General features: G+C 56.6%; 1 protein-coding gene across 1 annotated transcript in view; it reads right to left on the reverse strand.

Moving 5' to 3' along the window:
- The window catches only part of CPT1A (carnitine palmitoyltransferase 1A), a 56,659-nt gene extending 39,148 nt beyond the window's left edge, over nt 1-17,511 (reverse strand). Inside the window, exons 1-2 of the mRNA XM_042957705.1 lie at nt 17,476-17,511; nt 1,855-2,008 (exon numbers count right to left, since the gene is read on the reverse strand). Of these exons, the coding sequence (XP_042813639.1) occupies nt 1,855-1,995 (141 nt within the window). The 5' untranslated portion in view covers nt 1,996-2,008; nt 17,476-17,511. The remainder of the gene's footprint in view (nt 1-1,854; nt 2,009-17,475) is intronic.
- Nucleotides 17,512-18,494: the final 983 nt, after the last annotated feature.

Here is an 18,494-nt window from a genome sequence, read left to right on the forward strand (position 1 = left end):
ACTGAGCCACCCAGGCGCCCCCTCAAAGAAATTCTTAATAAAGCCATCTTAATAAGAGATTGCTTTGACCAAGACAATGGGTTTAAAAGCTCTCAAAGCCCACCTGAATTTTTAGAAGACAGCTGCATCCCTACATGCTATTCCCACCCAATCCCCCGCTATTGAGAGGCGTAAAGGAAAGAGATTTTAAACAAAGTGGGGGTCCTTTTTGGTGTTCTCTGAAGCAAATGTTTTTAAGACAAATAAATACATATATTATGTTATATTAAAATGGGAGGCAGGGGGCGCCTGGGTGGCTCAGTTGTTGAGCATCCAACTTCCGCTCAGGTCATGAGCTCACGGTCCGTGAGTTCAAGTCCTGCCCATCAGGCTCTGTGCCGACAGCTCACAGCCTGGAGCCTGCTTCCGATTCTGTGTCTCCCTCTCTCTCTGCCCCTCCCCTGCTCATGCTCTGTCTCTATCAAAACATGAATAAACGGTAAAAAAAAAATTTTTAACAAATAAATAAAACGGAGGCAGGAAGGGTCTAGACAGAAGGTCTCCCGCTCACCCGCCGTCCCCCTGCCTCCCCTCTTGCTCCGAGCCCTGTGCTCCTCTGCAAACCCCTCGGTTAGGCACAGCCGTGCACTGTTCAGCTGTCCTACAAGGTCTTTAAGACCAGAGAACATTTGCACTGGGTTGCAGCGATTGATGGCCATAGCTCTGCACCCAACTTTCTCTTTTCTTGGATTTGAAAGTAAAAAGGGGTTGCTCTGGACAAGGTCGGGTGGCAAAACGCGCTTCTCCCTGTAGGTGGCGCCCTCCCCCACCACAGGTGCCTCTGGGGCTGGCTTGTGACCTGGAGCCCTCTGGCTGTGCCCCAGGCACCTGTCCAGCAAGGCCGGTTCCCAGGGACCTGTCCACCTTCTCTGAGGTCACTGCTCTCACCTACTTTGGCTCCTGGCACCTTCTCAACAGCCCTTCTCTGAGCCACACCCTCTGAAAAGGAAACTGGAAAATGAACACAGTTATCCGTTTCCCTCACTGCCAGTGGGGGTGGGGAGGAACCGGACAATTCTCTCATCTGAATTTTTTCCATATGTGTATTTTATTCCTTCCATGATTTTGGAAATAAATTGAATTTACAAACAAAGGGGAAACAAGACTCGTGGTTAATTAAAAACGGTGAATACTGTCCACTCTCAGGTAAACAGGATTGAGAGCATTTGAAGCTAGCTATATTTGAATTTACGTGCACCTATTTCAATGTTTGGCTAATTTCTTTTTATGTTTATTTATTTTTGAGACAGAGAAACAGCATGGGGGGAGGGCAGAGAGAGAGAGAGAGGGAGACAGAGAATCCAAAGCAGGCTCCAGGCTCTGAGCTGTCAGCACAGAGCCTGACGCGGGGCTTGAACCCAAAACCGTGAGATCATGACGTGAGCTGAAGCCAGACACTTAACCGACTGAGCCGCCCAGGCGCCCCAACGTTTGGCTAATTTTATCAGCAAGGTAGCCGTTAGGTAAATTCACTGCAATCCACACAGCTGGGAAACAATCCTTTTTCTACAAGGCGTAAGGGGTTCTGGGCTCCAAGCAGGAGACACGGATGCTGGTCTTTCCTCTGCTTCTCCGAGCAGGCTCTCTGAACCCCAACTCACCTGCCTACGGGGCGCCGGTTCCCCTGCCTGCCTTCCAGAACTTCTTCAGGAAGCCGGGGAGTGTGTTTCACAAGGACAGAGGAAGTATCAATTGCGCGGCAATCGCTCTGAAATGCAATCGCTCTGAAATGCTTTTTCGCCTCACCAGCACCTGGAGGCGTTTTCTCAGATGCTAATGTGAGCGCCGTACAGATCTAAACAGGTATCTGCTAACCTTGAATCTGATGAACTTCTTTTTCCAGGAATGAAGTCCAGACAGGTAGATCTGCTTCAGGGCTTCGTGGCTCAGCCGCAGGTCGATCCCATCTGGGGTGACCGTGAACTGGAAGGCCACGGCTTGGTGGGCTTCCGCCATCTTCAGTAACGCCCTAGGAGGAGGAGGGGAGAGCGTAACGCACCAGCGTTTCACCGGATGTTAGAAAACCCCTTCCACAGCCCTGGGATTCGTTCTGAATTTGCAGGTTTCCTAGCCATTTAACAAACTTAACGGTCCCTTACGAGATCCGATCCTGGGATTCCATGCCGACCCCTCCCCTGCCTGTCGGGCACTACACAGCCCACCGCACCCTCTGCTCGGAGGCCTGGGGCGGGGATCGGCAGAGTCCAGGAGGGGAGCCCCCTCCCACCCAGAAACCCCCACCCCCTGGCCCCCGCCCCCGGGCCATCCCACGGCACCAACCCTCCAGGCCAGCAGCCCAGGCCACACCCAGCTGACTCAGGAAGCTGGTGGCTGTTGGCACCCTGCAAATGCCGCCTGGAGGCTGGCACAGAAGAAACCCAGAGGGTCCACAGGATGGCCCTGAACCCCTCATCTTCAGGCCGGGGCACCGGGACTCGGGTGTGCCTGTGGCTGCTGACTTGAGAGACCATCCCGGTCGCCGCAAAGACGCCACGAAATCCAGGCGCACGGAGTCCTCAGGAGTGGGTGCTTATGCGTGTCGGAGCCAGGCCCCTCTCCTCCTCCTCCTCCCCCTCCCCCTCCCCCTCCCCCTCCCCCTCCCCCTCCCCCTCCCCCTCCTCCTCCTCCTCCTCCTCCTCCTCCTCCTCCTCCTCCTCCTCCTCGGAAGCTGTGACTGAAACCAACCTGGGTCAGCAACCCGAAGGCTGGAACACTGAGGAGCGCCCACAAATGAACGCACCTTTCCCGTCAATGGCTCCAGGCCGGGTCTCTTTGGCTCCCTTCCTCCTGGCCCGTCTTCTTCCTTGGCCACTCCTGATGCCCTCCCGGCCTCCCTCCCGCACAGCCGGCCCCTCGGCCACCTTCTCTTCCGACACTCTGCCCGAGCGCCCCACGAGGAAAGGGCAGCTAACAGAGGGGCAAAGTCACCGAGGACCGGGGCAAAAACCCGACACTGAGCTTTCTCACCGCAATTCCTCCCGCTTTTACCTGTTTGAGCCTACAGAGTGCGGGCGTAGGACCTACGGAAATCAACAGGTACCGTGCTTTCAAAGATGCCCAGTTACAAAAGCCCAAACTAGCTTAGTCTTCAGCTAATTGGAACAAAGAGCCCCAGGAGAGGCCCCAAAAGGCACGCAGCTTTCATTCGTGTGCTCCTTCGGCAAGAGTTTGTTGACTGCCTCCGGTGTGCCAGCCACAGGGAGGATGGAGACCTTGGCAGGAGGTCCCCGCCCCAACTCGGACAGAGAGGCCAAAAGAGGGGACCTCCCGGGTGACACAGGAAGCCCAGAGGGCAAGCCTTTCAAGCCTAAAGGAAAACGAGCCTCTAGGTAGAGGTCAAGGGCAGGTCAAGGGCAGGGTGGCTGAGGTCAAGGGCAGGCAGCTAACTTTGGAGAGGAATGCCCAGAGGCAGCCATGGGAGGCAGAGGGGTTTCATGCTAAGAACGAAGGAAAAGCATTCCAAGGGCTTTAAGTCACTGTTTCTGTTCTCTAGAAGTCCGCTCTGGCTGATGTAAGGACTGTGGGTGGGGCCGGGAAGCATGACCAGTAAGAGGGGGAAGCAGTCTTCCAGGAGACAGGGGCGCCAGTGGGGGACCGGAGGAGGACCCACTCCAGAAAGCCTTCAGAGGCCCCGGGGGATTCTGGCCCATCCGCTCACGGGAGCCACTCGAGGACACAGGAGAGTGTCGGCGTGGGCAGGACAGGTTGGGAGTGGGAGGGGCGTCCAGGTGGGGATGCCGGGGGCAGAGGGACAGGCTGGAACGGGCACACCTGGGAAGTGTCACCACGCAGCACCTGAGGCTCTGACCTGGTCTGCCAAGCGTTCAAGGTTATCGACGTGTTACTTCATGGGCACGGAGCCAGCCTCCCTCGCCTGGCCGGCTGTGCGGGCCCAGACCCCAAGTCTGAGAGGCGCGAGCGCTCCAGGCAAATGCCCGCTGCAGGTAATTCGGGATGTTGACGGGGCATCCAAACCGCTCTGAATCCTCTCCCTCCAAAAGCTATCCAAGGGTCTCTAGGATTCTCCAGGGGCCTCACGGTTAACCCTTAGCCCCTCCCCACGAAGATTTCAGGCTACACGCGTGGCAGGAGGCAGGCGTCACGGAGAGAATTCTGCAGAACGTGAAGTGTGGCAAACAAGGTTACGGACTGGCTACCCTCTCGATGGTTTGTAAGATCTTTCAAGGGCTTTACCCAGACCTGAGGGATTATTAATGCAGATGGAACATAAACATCGTGTCTGTAGACCATTCTATCCAAAGGTATGGGTCCCGGTGTTTGCTCAGGAATCTCACCTCCGCCAGGGAGAGGCAGGTGAGATAGGGAGTATCTGCGGTCCTTTCCAGGAGTCAACGGCCTGGTCAGAACACTGAATTTAAGTCAGGATTCGTTTGTTTTGATTGCTTTGAACTAAAAGCCAGATGTAAGAGTCCTAAATGCACCGCAGAACGGACAATTTGGCTCTCTAGTTTCGCAGCCGCCTGGACACCGCCCTGAGCAGAAGTCCCTCTTCGAGCCATAGCGGTCATTAGTGGACCAAGTGAACCGGACGACAAGGTTTGAAAACTGAAAACTCCCTGTGCAAATCTAGTAAGCGAACATTCCACCCATCCTGGCATCACAGCCTCATGTTTAAAAACACTTATGAGGGGCACCTGGGTGGCTCAGTGGGTTAAGCATCTGACTGCAGCTCAGGTCACGATCTCACACTCCGTGAGTTTGAGCCCCGCGTGGGGCTCTGTGCTGACAGCTCAGAGCCTGGAGCCTGCTTCCGATTCTGTGTCTCCCCCTCTCTCTGCCCCTCCCCTGCTCATGCTCTGTCTCTCTCTGTCTCAAAAATAAATTTAAAAAAAAAAATTAAAAAATTAAAAAATAAATAAATAAAAATAAAAACAAACACACTTATGAGAGGCGCCTGGGTGGCTCAGTGGGTTAAGCATCCGACTTCAGCTCAGGTCGTGATCTCACGGTTGGTAAGTTCGAGACCCACGTCGGGCTCTCCGCTGTCAGAGCAGAGTCCACGTCGGATCCTCTGTCCCCCTTTCTCTCTGCCTCTCCCTCTCTCACCTAGGGTTGGGGGCAGAAGGAGGACTGAGCGGGGTAGATAGCTAAAGGCAGGACGGCTTCTTTCTCGGGCGATGAACACGTTCCAATGTTAACTGTGCTAATGGTTGCACATATCTGTAAAGAGACTCATAATCGCTGGACTGTTCACTCTGGACGGGCGTGTGGACTGTGGGGTAAGTTAAACCACAATAAAGCTGTTATTTAAAAAAAAAGAAAAAGAAAAAAAACACTGCCTCAGGAAACTGAAGTGTTATCTATTCAACATTTATGCCCCTAAACCTCTCCTCAAATGCAGAATTCCAGTGTCCCACTCGCTGAGAGCTCACTCCTTCGAACAACTGTCGGCTCGCGGCATCTGGGAACTGCCGTTAAATATTTTTAGGCAACGGGGCGCCTGGGTGGCTCAGTCGGTTAAGCGGCCGACTTCGGCTCAGGTCATGATCTCGCGGTCCGTGAGTTCGAGCCCCGCGTCGGGCTCTGTGCTGACAGCTCGGAGCCTGGAGCCTGCTTTGGATTCTGTGTCTCCCTCTCTCTGACCCTCCCCTGTTCATGCTCTGTCTCAAAAATAAATAAACGTTAAAAAAATAAATAAATAAATAAATAAATAAATAAACGTTAAAAAAAATTAAAAAAAAAATAAAATAAAAAAATAAATAAATATTTTTAGGCATCATAGGATGTTGTTGTTGTTGAAAGAGGTGCTGTACTTTAGCGATACATACGGAAATATTTATCAGTACAAGTTTGTCTTCTGTCAAGTTTAGGGTCTGCTTCAAAATCTTGGGGGTAGAGGGCATGGACGGACAGAATTATGAACCGTGAGGGCCACGGGTGGGAACTGACGTCGGGCAGTGGTCACACGGGGGTCTGCTGTGCCCGTCCCTCTTCTGTCGGTGTGTGATCCTCCCTTATCACTTCTGAAAATGTGTTGACTGAAATAAAACACCTGTCCGCTGCAGCTCAGTGCAATCTCACGCTCGGAGACCAACTTTCAAAGCTCAGCGTCCGCCTTCTGGGCACATCTCGCCCGCCGGCCACGTGAGCCGGAAGCCAGCACCCACGGAGCCACGGCCAGGCCCCAACCACCCATGCACAGAGTCAAAGTCAAATCAGGAGGGGCCCGTTCACAGGGTTTCTGCCCGCCCACAAGCCGGCCCTTGCACTCCAGCGTCCGTAACCGGGAAATAAGCTAGACCCACCCAACGACACCTCGAATGTCAACAACAACAAACGACGGGCAAGGCTACCTGTCAGATCACTGCACCCCCTGACCTACCGCGCCCTGGCACGACCTGCACGACGCAGGGCACGCCCTCACCTCTCACCCAGGTGGGTGTGGGCAAAGCCTGCCTGCCTGCCCGCCCTGCCTCCCTCACCTCCCAGTCTCCCCCAGAGGAGGGCCAGAATAACTGAGGAGGACGCAGCTCCCAGCACTTCCCAAAGGCTGACTGCAACCGGAGGCTGGGGGAGAAGAGAGACCGCCCCACCCACCCCCAGGTGGAAGGAGGCGAGCCATTCATCAATTCAGGGACAATCAGGAATTAGGAGGACCCCACAGGAGGCCCGGTGAACTTGACTGTACTACACAGCAAGGTCGTTTTCTGCCCCGAACGTTTTAAATCGGGAGATGCTGGAAACACGGACAAGTACAGAACACTACCTATGAGCCCCCTTCCTGGAATATTAGTTTTCTGCCATATCAACTTGACCCTGCCCGGTCTCCCACTCTCCGCTCCTGGGTCAGCCTCCCTGGAGCCCCCTCCTGGTGACTCCTGTCATTCTCTCAGCACAGCTGGGAACCCCAACACCCTGTAAGAGGAAGGGCCCTGGGCCAGCTGGCAGGCCGGGCCTGCGTCTGGATCCAGGCCACTTAACTGGACAGCTTTTCTCTGTAACCCTTCAACCTTCCAGGATAGCGGCGGTGAAGGGCCTCAGCACGAAGGGGGCCCCCGAGGGCCTTGTGAGCAGGCAGCAACCCCCCCCCGCCGGCTCCTGGTGCTGTTGGGGGTTGGGGAGGGGGGCTCTGCTATGCCCCAGCTGAGAGACACAACTAAGCAGTCTGAGCGCTGGCCTCACTCACCATCCTCTTCCTCCCGGATAAGGTGACCGGGCACGTAGACTCTTATCTGCTACCGCCCCTCACCCCTGGCAGGATTCTGAGCTGGGGGGTCCCTGGTTCCTCTTCCAGCCCCTCTGCACCCCAGGAGTTAGCGCCGCACAGGGCCCTGCCTGGGGCTTTAACTGCTACCTCACCACCGTTTCCCCTCCTAGAAGCCCACCACTGCCTACCAGGCTCCGTGCCTCACCCCTGTGACGCGCACAAGCACCAGACCCTGCTAATTTGCAAAGCATGCTGTCCTCCCGCCACTACCCCATACCATGCCCGCCTGAGCACCTCTCTACCTGGGTGGAGAGAGGTGACCTCCCCGGGGACAGAGCTTACGGGCTTACGCGGCATGACCCCTGGGATCCACCTGCTCGGCAGGACGGCACCTGCTCCCGGAGTTCTCAGCCAGCTAGAGAAGAGAATACGTGTACTGGCAGGAAAAGCAGGAAAGACCGGGGTGGGCGGAGGGGGGGGGGGGGGCGGGGGCAGGGTGATAGGCTGCAAAGAAAACACAGACATGAAAAGAGAGCTTAACTCCCCTTTCTGTCAGTCATTTGTTCTCTCAAATCATCACTGAGCAACTACCAGACGCCTTAGGACAAGAAATCTGGGGGCGCCTGGGTGGCCCAGTCGGTTAGGCGGCCGACTTCGGCTCAGGTCATGATCTCGCGGTCTGTGGGTTCAAGCCCCGCGTCGGGCTCTGCGCTGACAGCTCAGAGCCTGGAGCGTGTTTCAGATTCTGTGTCTCCCTCTCTCTCTTACCCTCCCCTGTTCATGCTGTCTCTCTCTGTCTCAAAAAAAAAAAAAAAAAAAAGTTAATTAAAAAAATAATAAATAAAAAAAATATAAAACAGAACAAGAAATCTGAACAGGAAAGGGGTACCTGGGTGGCCCCGTTGGTAAAGCCTCCAACTCTTGATTTCGACTCAAGTCACGACCTCAAAGTTTAGGGGTTCAAGCCCCACATCGGGCTCTTCGCGGACAGTGCGGAGCCTGCTTGGGATGATTCCCTCTCTCTTTGCCCCCTCCCCGTTCTGTCTCCAAATAAATAAGTAAACTTCAAAAAAAGGTCTAAACAGGAGGGAACAGGGTGACAGGGGAATCACGTTCTGGGAACACAGACTGGCCGCCCCTGCCCCAGGTGGTGCGACCGAGTAGCGAGTAGCGGGGAGGCCCCTCGGGGAGTATTCTCGATGCCAGGCCACCTCTCGCTGTGCGCCTGCCAGACCAGCTCAGCAGTAAACTGGAAGTCAACAGCTTCAGGCAGCGAAATTTATCCAACGTGCTGAAGACACGTGTCTCCGCGGTCTGGGGTGCTGTGGGGCGCCACGGACCCGTTTATTTTCCCTGGCACCGCAGACATCCTCCCTGGCTGCGCCAGGCGCGGAGGGCGCCCGCCCGGACCCCACGCGATGGTGAGCTTTGCACAAACCTCCTCGCCTGGGACACACCTGGGCGCCGCGCCCCCAGGCTGAGCGTCGTGCCCCCAGGCTGGGCGTGGGAACCACCTAACGGTGCTACTTTGGAAATCACGAAGGCCACCAGAGGGGAGAGGTGCTTCCAAGGACGATGCCAGAGACTTAAGCACCTTACGCTAATCCGCTCTCGGAAAAACACCAAGGTCCAGAGTAAGGCGCTCTGGCTGAGAGCGCCGACCTATTTATCCCAATTCTTATAAATTCCCATCACGGGCCTATTAGGTGGCTGCTCCTACAGCGTCCCAAGCTCACTCCCCCAGGCCCCTCCGCTTGGGCCAGCACCCCGGCCACCCCGACCGTGATGGGGGTGGGGGCGGGCCCTGCTAACCCCAACTCACAGCTGGGATGCCTTCTGCTCTGCTCCCATCTTCGGGCTCCGCACACCCAGCTGAAAGCTCCCCTCCTGCAAGGCTGCCTTTGAGTCCACATTCCCAGAGAACAACGTCCCACCGGTTCCATTTGGTGATTCTACCCGCACTGACTGGCTGATGACTCTCACTCGTGCGCCTTTCATCTAATCTCCCAACGGAAGCGGTGAACGTCTCCGGGACACGAGTCCTTGTTCAACTGTGAGTCCAGTGAGGACCACAGACAGTTCTCCCAACGCCAAGTGAAGAAGTTGGAGCGGGGGGAGGGGGGGATGATGTCGCAACAGCTCGTTCAATGTCGGTCAGATTATTTTAATTTCGCCAACTTTGCCCAATGCCACTCACTGATCTCTGGCCAATAAACTGGTCTGTACTCCCGTGTTTCACGTGTCCCTGCCTTTGTCTTCCTTCTCCTCAATCGATTCCTTTTCTCCATAACCGCAGAGGTCAGCGGCCCGCCAATCGTAACACTAGCCATCCCGAAGCCGGGTCCCCTCCCCCTCCAGAAGGCGGGCCACGGTGCCACCCCCAGCCCCAGAGGTCCTGGGACAGGCAGCCGCTGAGGAAAGGAGGTGAAAGGTCAGCCCAATGCCAAGTGCTTAGTTGGATTCCAAAACAGGGGTAGGGGGTGGGGGGGAAATTCAGACATGGAAATCACCTCCGTAATAAACAAACCATCCCACCTGCCATGTGACATGGGACTTCCAACCAAAATATATAATTCTGTGCTGTCAGAGCTCTTCTTCCAACAGAGCCTTGAACCCAGATAGGGAGGTAGGAAGGAAGGAAGGAAGGTAGGAAGGTAGGTAGGTAGGTAGCTAACTAGCTAAGACAGATAGGAGATGCAGACTCACGTTTGTGCTTTTAGCAACGAAAATACAAAATACTCCTTCTACCAACCTGTTTGGCTTATGCTGGACAATGTGATGCACATTTCACCCAAACTGCCCACTTAATTCCCGCCAGAGCCGGGGCGCCTGGGTGGCTCAGTCGGTTAAGCCTCCGACTTCGGCTCAGGTCATGATCTCTCGGTCCGTGGGTTCGAGCCCCACCTCTGTGCTGACAGCTCAGAGCTGGAGCCTGCTTCGGATTCTGCGTCTCCCTCTTTCTCTGCCCCTCCCCTGTTCATGCTCTCTCTCTGTCTCAAAAATAAATAAACGTTAAAAAAAATTTTTTTTTAAATAAATAAAAAGGAAAAAAAAATAATTCCCGCCAGAACCCACGGAATGGCACGAATTTACCAGGGAGAAGACCAACGCTCGGGCGTCGAGGCACACATACCTGCCCAAGGTCACGGCCAGCAAAGAGTGGAGCTGGGGGATCAGACCCACGTCCAACCCCCCAACCCACATGCTTACCTGCCAGGTGAAGGAGACACTCCATTCAAAGTGCCACGCGAGATCGCTACGGCTACGACACAGATGCGAAAGTAGATCGCTCCGCTGTAGCCAGAATGATGTGACTGTAGCCAGAATGATGTGACTGCAGTCAGCAATGAAACCACAGCAACTACAAACACGACCAGCGCCAACTCTAAAATTGTTCTCAGGCACCGGTCTCCCCGCTACAGTTGGCACAATTTACTCGCACGCGGGAGCGGGCCCTGTCTCCTACGGCCCAGCACAGCATCAACAGCTGGCAGTGACTCTGGGGACACAGCCCGTTTCCCTCATCAGGGAGGAAGCTGGGGCCGGAGGACTCTCGGGCCACCACCCCTGGAAAAACTCTCGAGGAGAGACACCGCAGGCACCATCTACAGCATCGTCTTCGACGGAGGCCAGAGCGGCGCCGCGTATCCCTCTGGGGCCCAGCGACCAGTGTCCGGGACGGTTCTGCTTGGCCACACAAAGCTGGTTCTGCCTCCAGGATGGACACAACACGGGAAGCCATGTTCCTGCCAAGCAGGACTACAGAGACGGCACCCGGGCCGGCCTCAGTGCTGCTACCCACGGCACTTCAAGGAAGGTACCAGAAGGTTCCGGAAGGGCATCAGCCAGGGGAAATCCAGACCTGCATGTGTGGCAAGGTTCATACCTTTTCTTTTCTTTTCTCTTAGTAATCTCTACACCTAACGTGGGGCTCGAACTTACAACCCCGAGATCAAGCGTCACGTGTTCCGCTGACTGAGCCCGCCAGGCGCCCCAAAAGGGTTCATGAGGTTGCTCAGATTCCTTCTTGCTCCATCAGTATTTCGTATTCCCGCTACTACGGTCACGATTAGGGCGAGGAGTTAGGCCCAGACAAAAATTAGCAGTAACAGTACGGAAAAGAGAGCACCCGTCCACCCGTGTGTGGGCGCATAGCTTTCTGCCCGTCGTGTGCCGTGTCATACTCACTTGCAGACATGACTTTCCGTGATTGTGCTCTTGTGTTTTCTTGATAAGTGCATATGCAGATAAATACAGATTATTTCCCTAACCTGATGGAGGCACCTTAGAAGCGAGAACGTGAGACGCAAAACTCACTTTGTGTTTCTGGGAGGGCTTCGTGTGCAAGAAACGGGCAGGAACGGTCACTAAGGAGGTGGGGTCTCTTGAATCCACCACTGGGCATTTAATATTTTCATTAATTAACTGGCCATACAGTTAACTTATCGCAGTCAAGTATATCATAATACGCCATTCACGTTTATGGAGTAAATACGCCAAGACGAGGCAGGTTATAGAGGGAATTCTGAATCGTTACACCTTTAAGTCTCTGGGAAAACAACAGCTTCTGCCTAGTGACCTAGTGAAGTGTTGTAAAAAATAAACCAAATGTGGGGCGCCCGGGTGGCTCAGTCGGTTGAGCGGCCGACTTCGGCTCAGGTCACGATCTCGCGGTCCGTGAGTTCGAGCCCCGCGTCGGGCTCTGTGCCGACAGCTCAGAGCCTGGAGCCTGTTTCGGATTCTGTGTCTCCCTCTCTCTCTCTGACCCTCCCCCATTCATGCTCTGTCTCTCTCCGTCTCAAAAAAATAAACAAACGTTAAAAAAATTTTTTTAAATAAAAAAATAAGTAAATAAACCAAATGCAAAAAGCGAAAAACAAAAAATAAAAGTAAACTAAAGGTAAATTACACCTAGTGTGGCCCCACTCCAGGAAGTAATGGCTAATCAGATGAACGCAGAGAAATGTGACCTGTGCAAAAGAACTGGGGAAAAGTCACTGGGGTCACATTTTTGTAAAGAAAATACAGAATGTCTCGGCAGTTATCTGCGCCGTCCGTTCAGGTATTTTCTCTGGACGCACGCCCACGAGGACCTGCCCCCCAGCCACACCGTCAGCAATGCCACTGCCGAAGAAGCTTGCGTCCCCCCAAAAGAGACCCCCGGACCTCTCCTCATCCCACGCTGTTCCCACAAGTGTTCCCAAAACCACCGGCAGGGGGGCCTTCACCCACAGCATGCTCTTCACCCAGAAGTGTAACTGAACTTGGGAAACCACAAGTTCCAATTCAGGGACCGGGGAGCACCGTCATACCCGTAATCCCTGCCTGCGGCCACGGGATTATTTGCCAGAACCCGTGCCCACTTTACACCCTCAAGACTGGGGTCACACCCGGCCCCCTCCCGGACCCTCCCTGGTGACGAAGAACAACAGGTGTTGGAGGCACCACTTTACAGATGCGGAAACGGACACCCGGAAACACGCCCAGTGGGCACGGACGTGGGCCCTCTGCCTGCACTGCGGCCCAAGAAGCAGCAGCGTGCTGCAGGGAGAGAGCACAAGCTTCGGGGAACAAGGATCTGGATCCAAATCCCAGCTCTGACACTTACCGGGCCGTGTGTGCAGGTGGGGAAGAGAGAAGAGGCTCGAGCAGATGTCACAGCCTCATCACGAGACCCTCTGCCTGGCCTATAAAGTATGAGAATATCCAGCCGTCACATCAAGTGATGGGCCCAACACATCAGGCCGTCAAGGCAGGAACACACTGGAGCGTGCCGGGCTTCCAACCGGAGTCCCAGGCTCCAGGAACATGGGCTTCCGTGTGGACTTGCCGCCTCGCCTCCTTCTTGCCAGTAGACCCCCTCCCCTCACTCTATCTGCTCCCCCCACCCCGTGCTGGCATCGGATACCCCCCCTCCCAATCATCTGACTTTGACATTTAGCTTGCCACAGCACTGCTGGGCTCATTTCTAGTGCCCCTTGTTGTACCTGCCGCTGTACAACAGGGGGGGGCTTGAGAAAGTAGAAAGAAACCTAAACTCTTCACCCTAAATCTTTTTTTTTTTTTGTTTATTTTTTGAGAGATTGACAGAGTGTGAGCAGGAGAGGGGCAGAGAGAGAAAGGAAGACACAGAATCCGAAGCAGCTCCAGGCTCTGAGCTGTCGGCACAGGGCCCGACGCGGGGCTCGAACCCACGAACCGGGAGATCACGACCTGAGCCGAAGTCGGAGCTCAACCAACTGAGCCACCCAGGCGCCCCACCCTAAATCTTCTTTAAGGGCAGTAGAGATGCTGACATGTAGGAAAATTAGTGATCAATGCATTATCTCATAAATGAGGAAGTCTTCCATAAAACGTAAAATTTGAGTTATAGCACACGACGATGTCTGAAAGCCATAGTCATTTTGTGTTTGCTTTTAATATAAACACGTATTGGGGCGCCTGGGTGGCTCAGTCGGTTAAGTGTCCGACTTTGGCTCAGGTCATGATCTCATGGTTCCTGAGTTTGAGCCCCGTGTCAGGCTCTGTGCTGACAGTTCAGAGCCTGGAGCTGCTTCGGATTCTGTGTCTCCCTCTCTCTCTGCCCCACCCCCACTCGGACTCTATCTCTCTCTCTCTCTCTCTCTCTAAAAATAAACATAAAAAAAAAAAAAGCATCTGACTTCAGCTCAGGCAGTGCGGAGCCTGCTTGGGATTCTCTCCCTCTCTCCCCTTTTCTCTGTCCCCACCCCACCCTCTTTCTCAAATAAATAAACTTAAAAAAAAAGAAGTTTTAGGATGACACTCAGGTTCCTGGGATGGGTTTGTGAACCACCACATCGGGAGTATGGAGGAGTCCTTTCCTTTTAACCTAAAGAACCTGGTGTCCAACAATTAGCTGATGATTTCTAGAAGGCAGAGCAGTAGCCACCCTATCCCCCCGCCCTCCACAGTGGCAAACACCCGACGTACCCCGAAAGCGGCAGGACTCGTGCAGTTGGCAAAATTTCTTTCAATTATTAACTTCCAACAACATTCTGGGCAGAAAAACAACCCATGCAAAATTACAGGTGGACATTCTGGAGAACTGAGGCTCTGGATCACCTCACCACAAAGGTCAGCTGGCTTCAAGCCCAGGGTCTGCTGGGAACCCAACGTCCACCCAGTATTTGCACGGGGTAGAAGGTGAACTTCACAAAAGGCAACAGAATGTCATAAATCAACAAACATAAAGTACTCCTTACTTGTGTTAATTAACAGATTGAACAACAACACGCCCCGTACAGCCTACACTATTACTACAGGCATCAGAGACTGTTAGGCTGGTGGCTTCTGGAGAGGGGCCCCGAGTGCCGAGGCCAATCCCGCGTTAACGTCCCCATGTGCACCCCCTTCGTTTTGCACCGTGTCAAACAGAAAAATCCTCGCAGGCCAAGCTCGGGAGAGGCTCAAGCCATTCGAGGAAAACAGAGGCCTCATTAAAGCGGGCCACAGAGAATCTGAAACACACTCGAAACGTGCCAGTTTCATTTCATTCTAAATCCTCCGGGAATCGAAGTTCAGGCTGCCCCCCAGCAACCCAACTCTGGCCCGCCAGCGATGACCACGCGGAGTGACTCAACGTCCTCTCCCACAAAGGAAAAACTGCACCCGATCAAAGTGCAGAAGCAGCTCCGGGCCAGAGCGGGCGCGCGTTTCCGCCTCCCACCTTCCCCGCCGCCCTGGGAGCCCAGGCTGCGTCTCTAACTGCTCAGCTGGAACGCGTCCCGGAGGGCACCGCAGGCAACTGCGGCCGGCGCGCCCCGCCCCGCCCCCACGGCGCGCGTCACGTGACGGCTGCGAAAAGTAGGGGAAAGGTTACCACGAGCCCCGCCCCCGGCCTGGCGCGCCCGGGGCGCTCAGATCCTGTTCCACCCGCCCGGCTCGGGGAGACCTTCCGGAGCGAGCTGGCTCGCGTCGCCGGCGCTGCCACCCTCCTCCCCCGGCGACACGAAGCGCCTCTCCGCGGGAAGGCCGAGCCCCGCGTGGCCAGCCCTGGGGACAGCTGAGGGCTCAGGGCGCCCTATGCCACCCCACACCCAAACTGCAGCATCGCGTCCCGGCGCGCCCGCAGCGCGTCCGGAAGGGGCTTGCTGCGAAGCCCCGGGAGAAAGTAACAGTGTTTCTATGAATGGGCACGCGGGGCCAGGGTTGCATAAGCGCAGGCCCTGGCCCCAAGACTCCCCGGGGGCCCACGCTTGCCCACTAGATTCCCACTGGCCTGGGGGCAGGCCAAGGGCGGCAGCAGCAGGGACGCCAGGTTTCTTCCCTTCGCCCCTGGCTTAGGCCACTTGCTTTCAGTGCAAACTCGAAAGGTTATTTCGGCCTGTGCACCGTGCCGATTTCTGCCACTGTGATACAAAGTATGTGCGCTCCCTTTTCTCTGTTTGATTTCAACAGATGGGAATTCAGTGTACAAGGTCGGGTCTAGAAATGTTTCACCGGAAGGAAGCCGGTCGTTTGTATGCGAAAAGGAGCCCCCGGGCGCACAGAGGCAGCACCACCCCAACCCCTGAGTGCTGCACACAGTTCACATCAGACACGATGGCCCCAGACGACTTACAACCAGACGCTGCCTCGCCTCTGCGATCAGCACGATCATCAGCATTATGTCCTCATATTTACGCCACACTCCCCGCGCGTCGCCCTACATACTTTGGAAAAGGCGGGGGGGGGGGGGGATGCTCGCTGGCATAAATGAAAGACCAGTGAGTTCGGCCATTTTTTAATCGCTTGGTTTGGGGTTCAGAAGGAAATAAGCATGCTTGAATATCTGGAATGACCAGAAACCCGACGCCTATGCAAGAAAATGGTGTAACAAAATACACGTTTCAAGAGAGTAAACGGATTTTGTCCGGTACCTTACAAAGTTACCGGTCTCCCACAAAAACCTGCCCTTAAGTATTTGAACTACACAAGGAGCACAGAGGAACCGAAAGCCTGTCCTGAGTCGGGAAAACGACGTCTGTTCCCTACTGAATCGGGTTGATTACTCCGGAGTTTTAACTCTTGGTGTTAAAAAAGTCAGGTCGGCTTGAACGAAAGCCAACCATCAATTTGCATTATAAAGACGCTGACCCACGGCCTTCCCGAACAAAATGAAAGGAACTGGTCGTTGACTCGCCGAGGGGGCTGAGGTTTGGAGCTGCCTCCGTCCCGGCCCGGGACCCCGGGTAGCTCCGCCACCCCGACCGCGCTGTCCCGGCAGGAAGGGCCAGAGCGCCCAGGCCTGGTCACGTGACGCCCCTCCTCCACCCCCCCCCCGCCGGGCGGCTGCCGGGCTGGGAACCCGCCGCGACCTTGGGCAGACTCACGGCGCCCACCTGCCCCGCACCGGGGGATGGGGGGCGCTCGCAAGCGGGGACCCCGGCCGGGCGCCCCGATCTCGCTCACGACGGGTGCTCGGACCGCGCGGGGAGTCCCGCGTCAAGGGCGTGTCCCGACGGCTGCAATGCGGGGGCGGCCGCAGGAGGCTGGGTGGACTGCGCCCCACGGAGTCCCGAAGGCCGAGCGTCCCTCCAGCTCCCACTGCGACCCCTGGACGGCTCCCTAGGCCCAATCCACCCCCGAAGGGCGAAGGGATGCGGCGGGATCGAGAGGGGGCTGGCGGCGCCCAGCCAAGTCCAGAAGGCCGAGCACCCCTCCTGCAGCCTCACCGACCCTCGGACGGACCCCCAGACCCAATCCATTCCGAAGAGTGGGGTGGGATGAGAGGAAAGGGGCTCTAGCGGCCCCAGGCCGGAGGCATCCTGCCAAGTCCGGAGAACCAAGCATCCCTCCAGCTCCCGCACTGTACCTCCCGGCGGGCCGATCGACCCTCGGGCGTACCCCCAGACCCAATCCACTCCTGGGAAGTGAGAGCGAGAAGGGCGAAGAAAGAGGCCAGTACCCCTACTGGTCCCGAGCTTGGCGCATCCTGCCCAAGTCCGAAGGGCTGAGCATCCTTCCCGCTGCCGCACCGGACCGGCACAGGAGGCCCGCGCGCAGACACACCCCTAGGCGGACCCCAGACCCAATCCACCGCGGGGGGTGGGGAGTCCCCGACCCGCTCCCGTTTCAGGCTCCCCACGAACCCCGCCGTCCTGGCGGGGCGATGCCGGAGGTTCCCCTCGGCGCTGCGGCTCGGCAGGCGGCCCCCGCACCCCCCGCCCTCCGGAGTCCGGACCCTGGCGGTCCCCGCGCGCCCCACCCTGGCGCCGGCCGCAGGCCGCGAGCCCGCGCCCGCTCGCCCAGCCTCGGCCCAGCCTTACCGAGTCGGCAAACGGAGGCGCGGCGGCGGCGGCGAAGGCGGCGGCGGACTGAGCGAGCGGCGAGCGAGAGCCGGGGGCGGGAGGGCCGCGGGCGAGGCCGAGTGCACCCGACGCCGGCAGCCGCCGATTGGCTGCAGCTCGCGGGGCTTCGGTGCGGGCGGGGCTGAGACTCCCGGAGCTCGGCGGGTCGGGGGCGGGACCTGGACGGGGCGGGGCATCGGCGGGGCGCCTAGGGGGACGCGTCAGGTGAGGAAACCGAGGCTGCACCGAGGCCCGCCACCTGGGCCTCTGCCAGGCGGGGGCCCAGGGCGACATTCCTCACGCTGGAGACTCTGTTTTCTCATCCGAAAAATGGGCCAACTCATTTGGCCCAGGCCCATGAGAGCGTTTAGCGTGGTGCCCGGCTCATGCTAGCCCTTTACAGCCATTGCCCGTATAATCCTCAAAGCACCCCTATAAATAGCTGATCCCCGCCTGGGCTGCAGGAGGGATCACTACTTGCACGCGATCACACAGCTAAGAACGTGGGTGCGGCGTTGGGCCCGGGTCTGACTCCAGAGCCCACGTCCCCAGTCGGACCTTATCCCCAGCTGATGCGATCCCGAGGCAGAGCGGCTCGCGGAGCCAAAACGCTAATGCGAATTCCGGTGACCTTTCTGAGCCTCCTCCTTATCTAAGTGGGAGAAAAATACCTCCCACGGGGGCTTTGGTAAGTTTGGTAAACTAATTATTCAGGCGCCTAAAGCACTGTTGGTCCCAGGAAAGACATGGCTGGAGGTGGGGTCAGAGTGACCGAGAGAACCCTGTGTGGGTCACTGAGCTCAGGAGAGGCGTCGAGAGTGCAGTCACCGGCCGATCCCAGGAGTCTAGGCCGCTGGCAACGGCCGCAGGGCGCTCAGGGAAGTGCGGGCAGAGCTTCCCTCCCTCCCCGCCCCGCCACCCCCACCCCTGCCCCTTCCCTATCTTCGCCTGAAATTTTCCCAGGTCCTAGCCGGGGGTCCCGGATACAGCAGGCGCTC

Source organism: Panthera tigris, chromosome D1 (genome assembly GCF_018350195.1).
Source record: "Panthera tigris isolate Pti1 chromosome D1, P.tigris_Pti1_mat1.1, whole genome shotgun sequence".
In the NCBI taxonomy this organism is placed as follows: domain Eukaryota; kingdom Metazoa; phylum Chordata; class Mammalia; order Carnivora; family Felidae; genus Panthera; species Panthera tigris.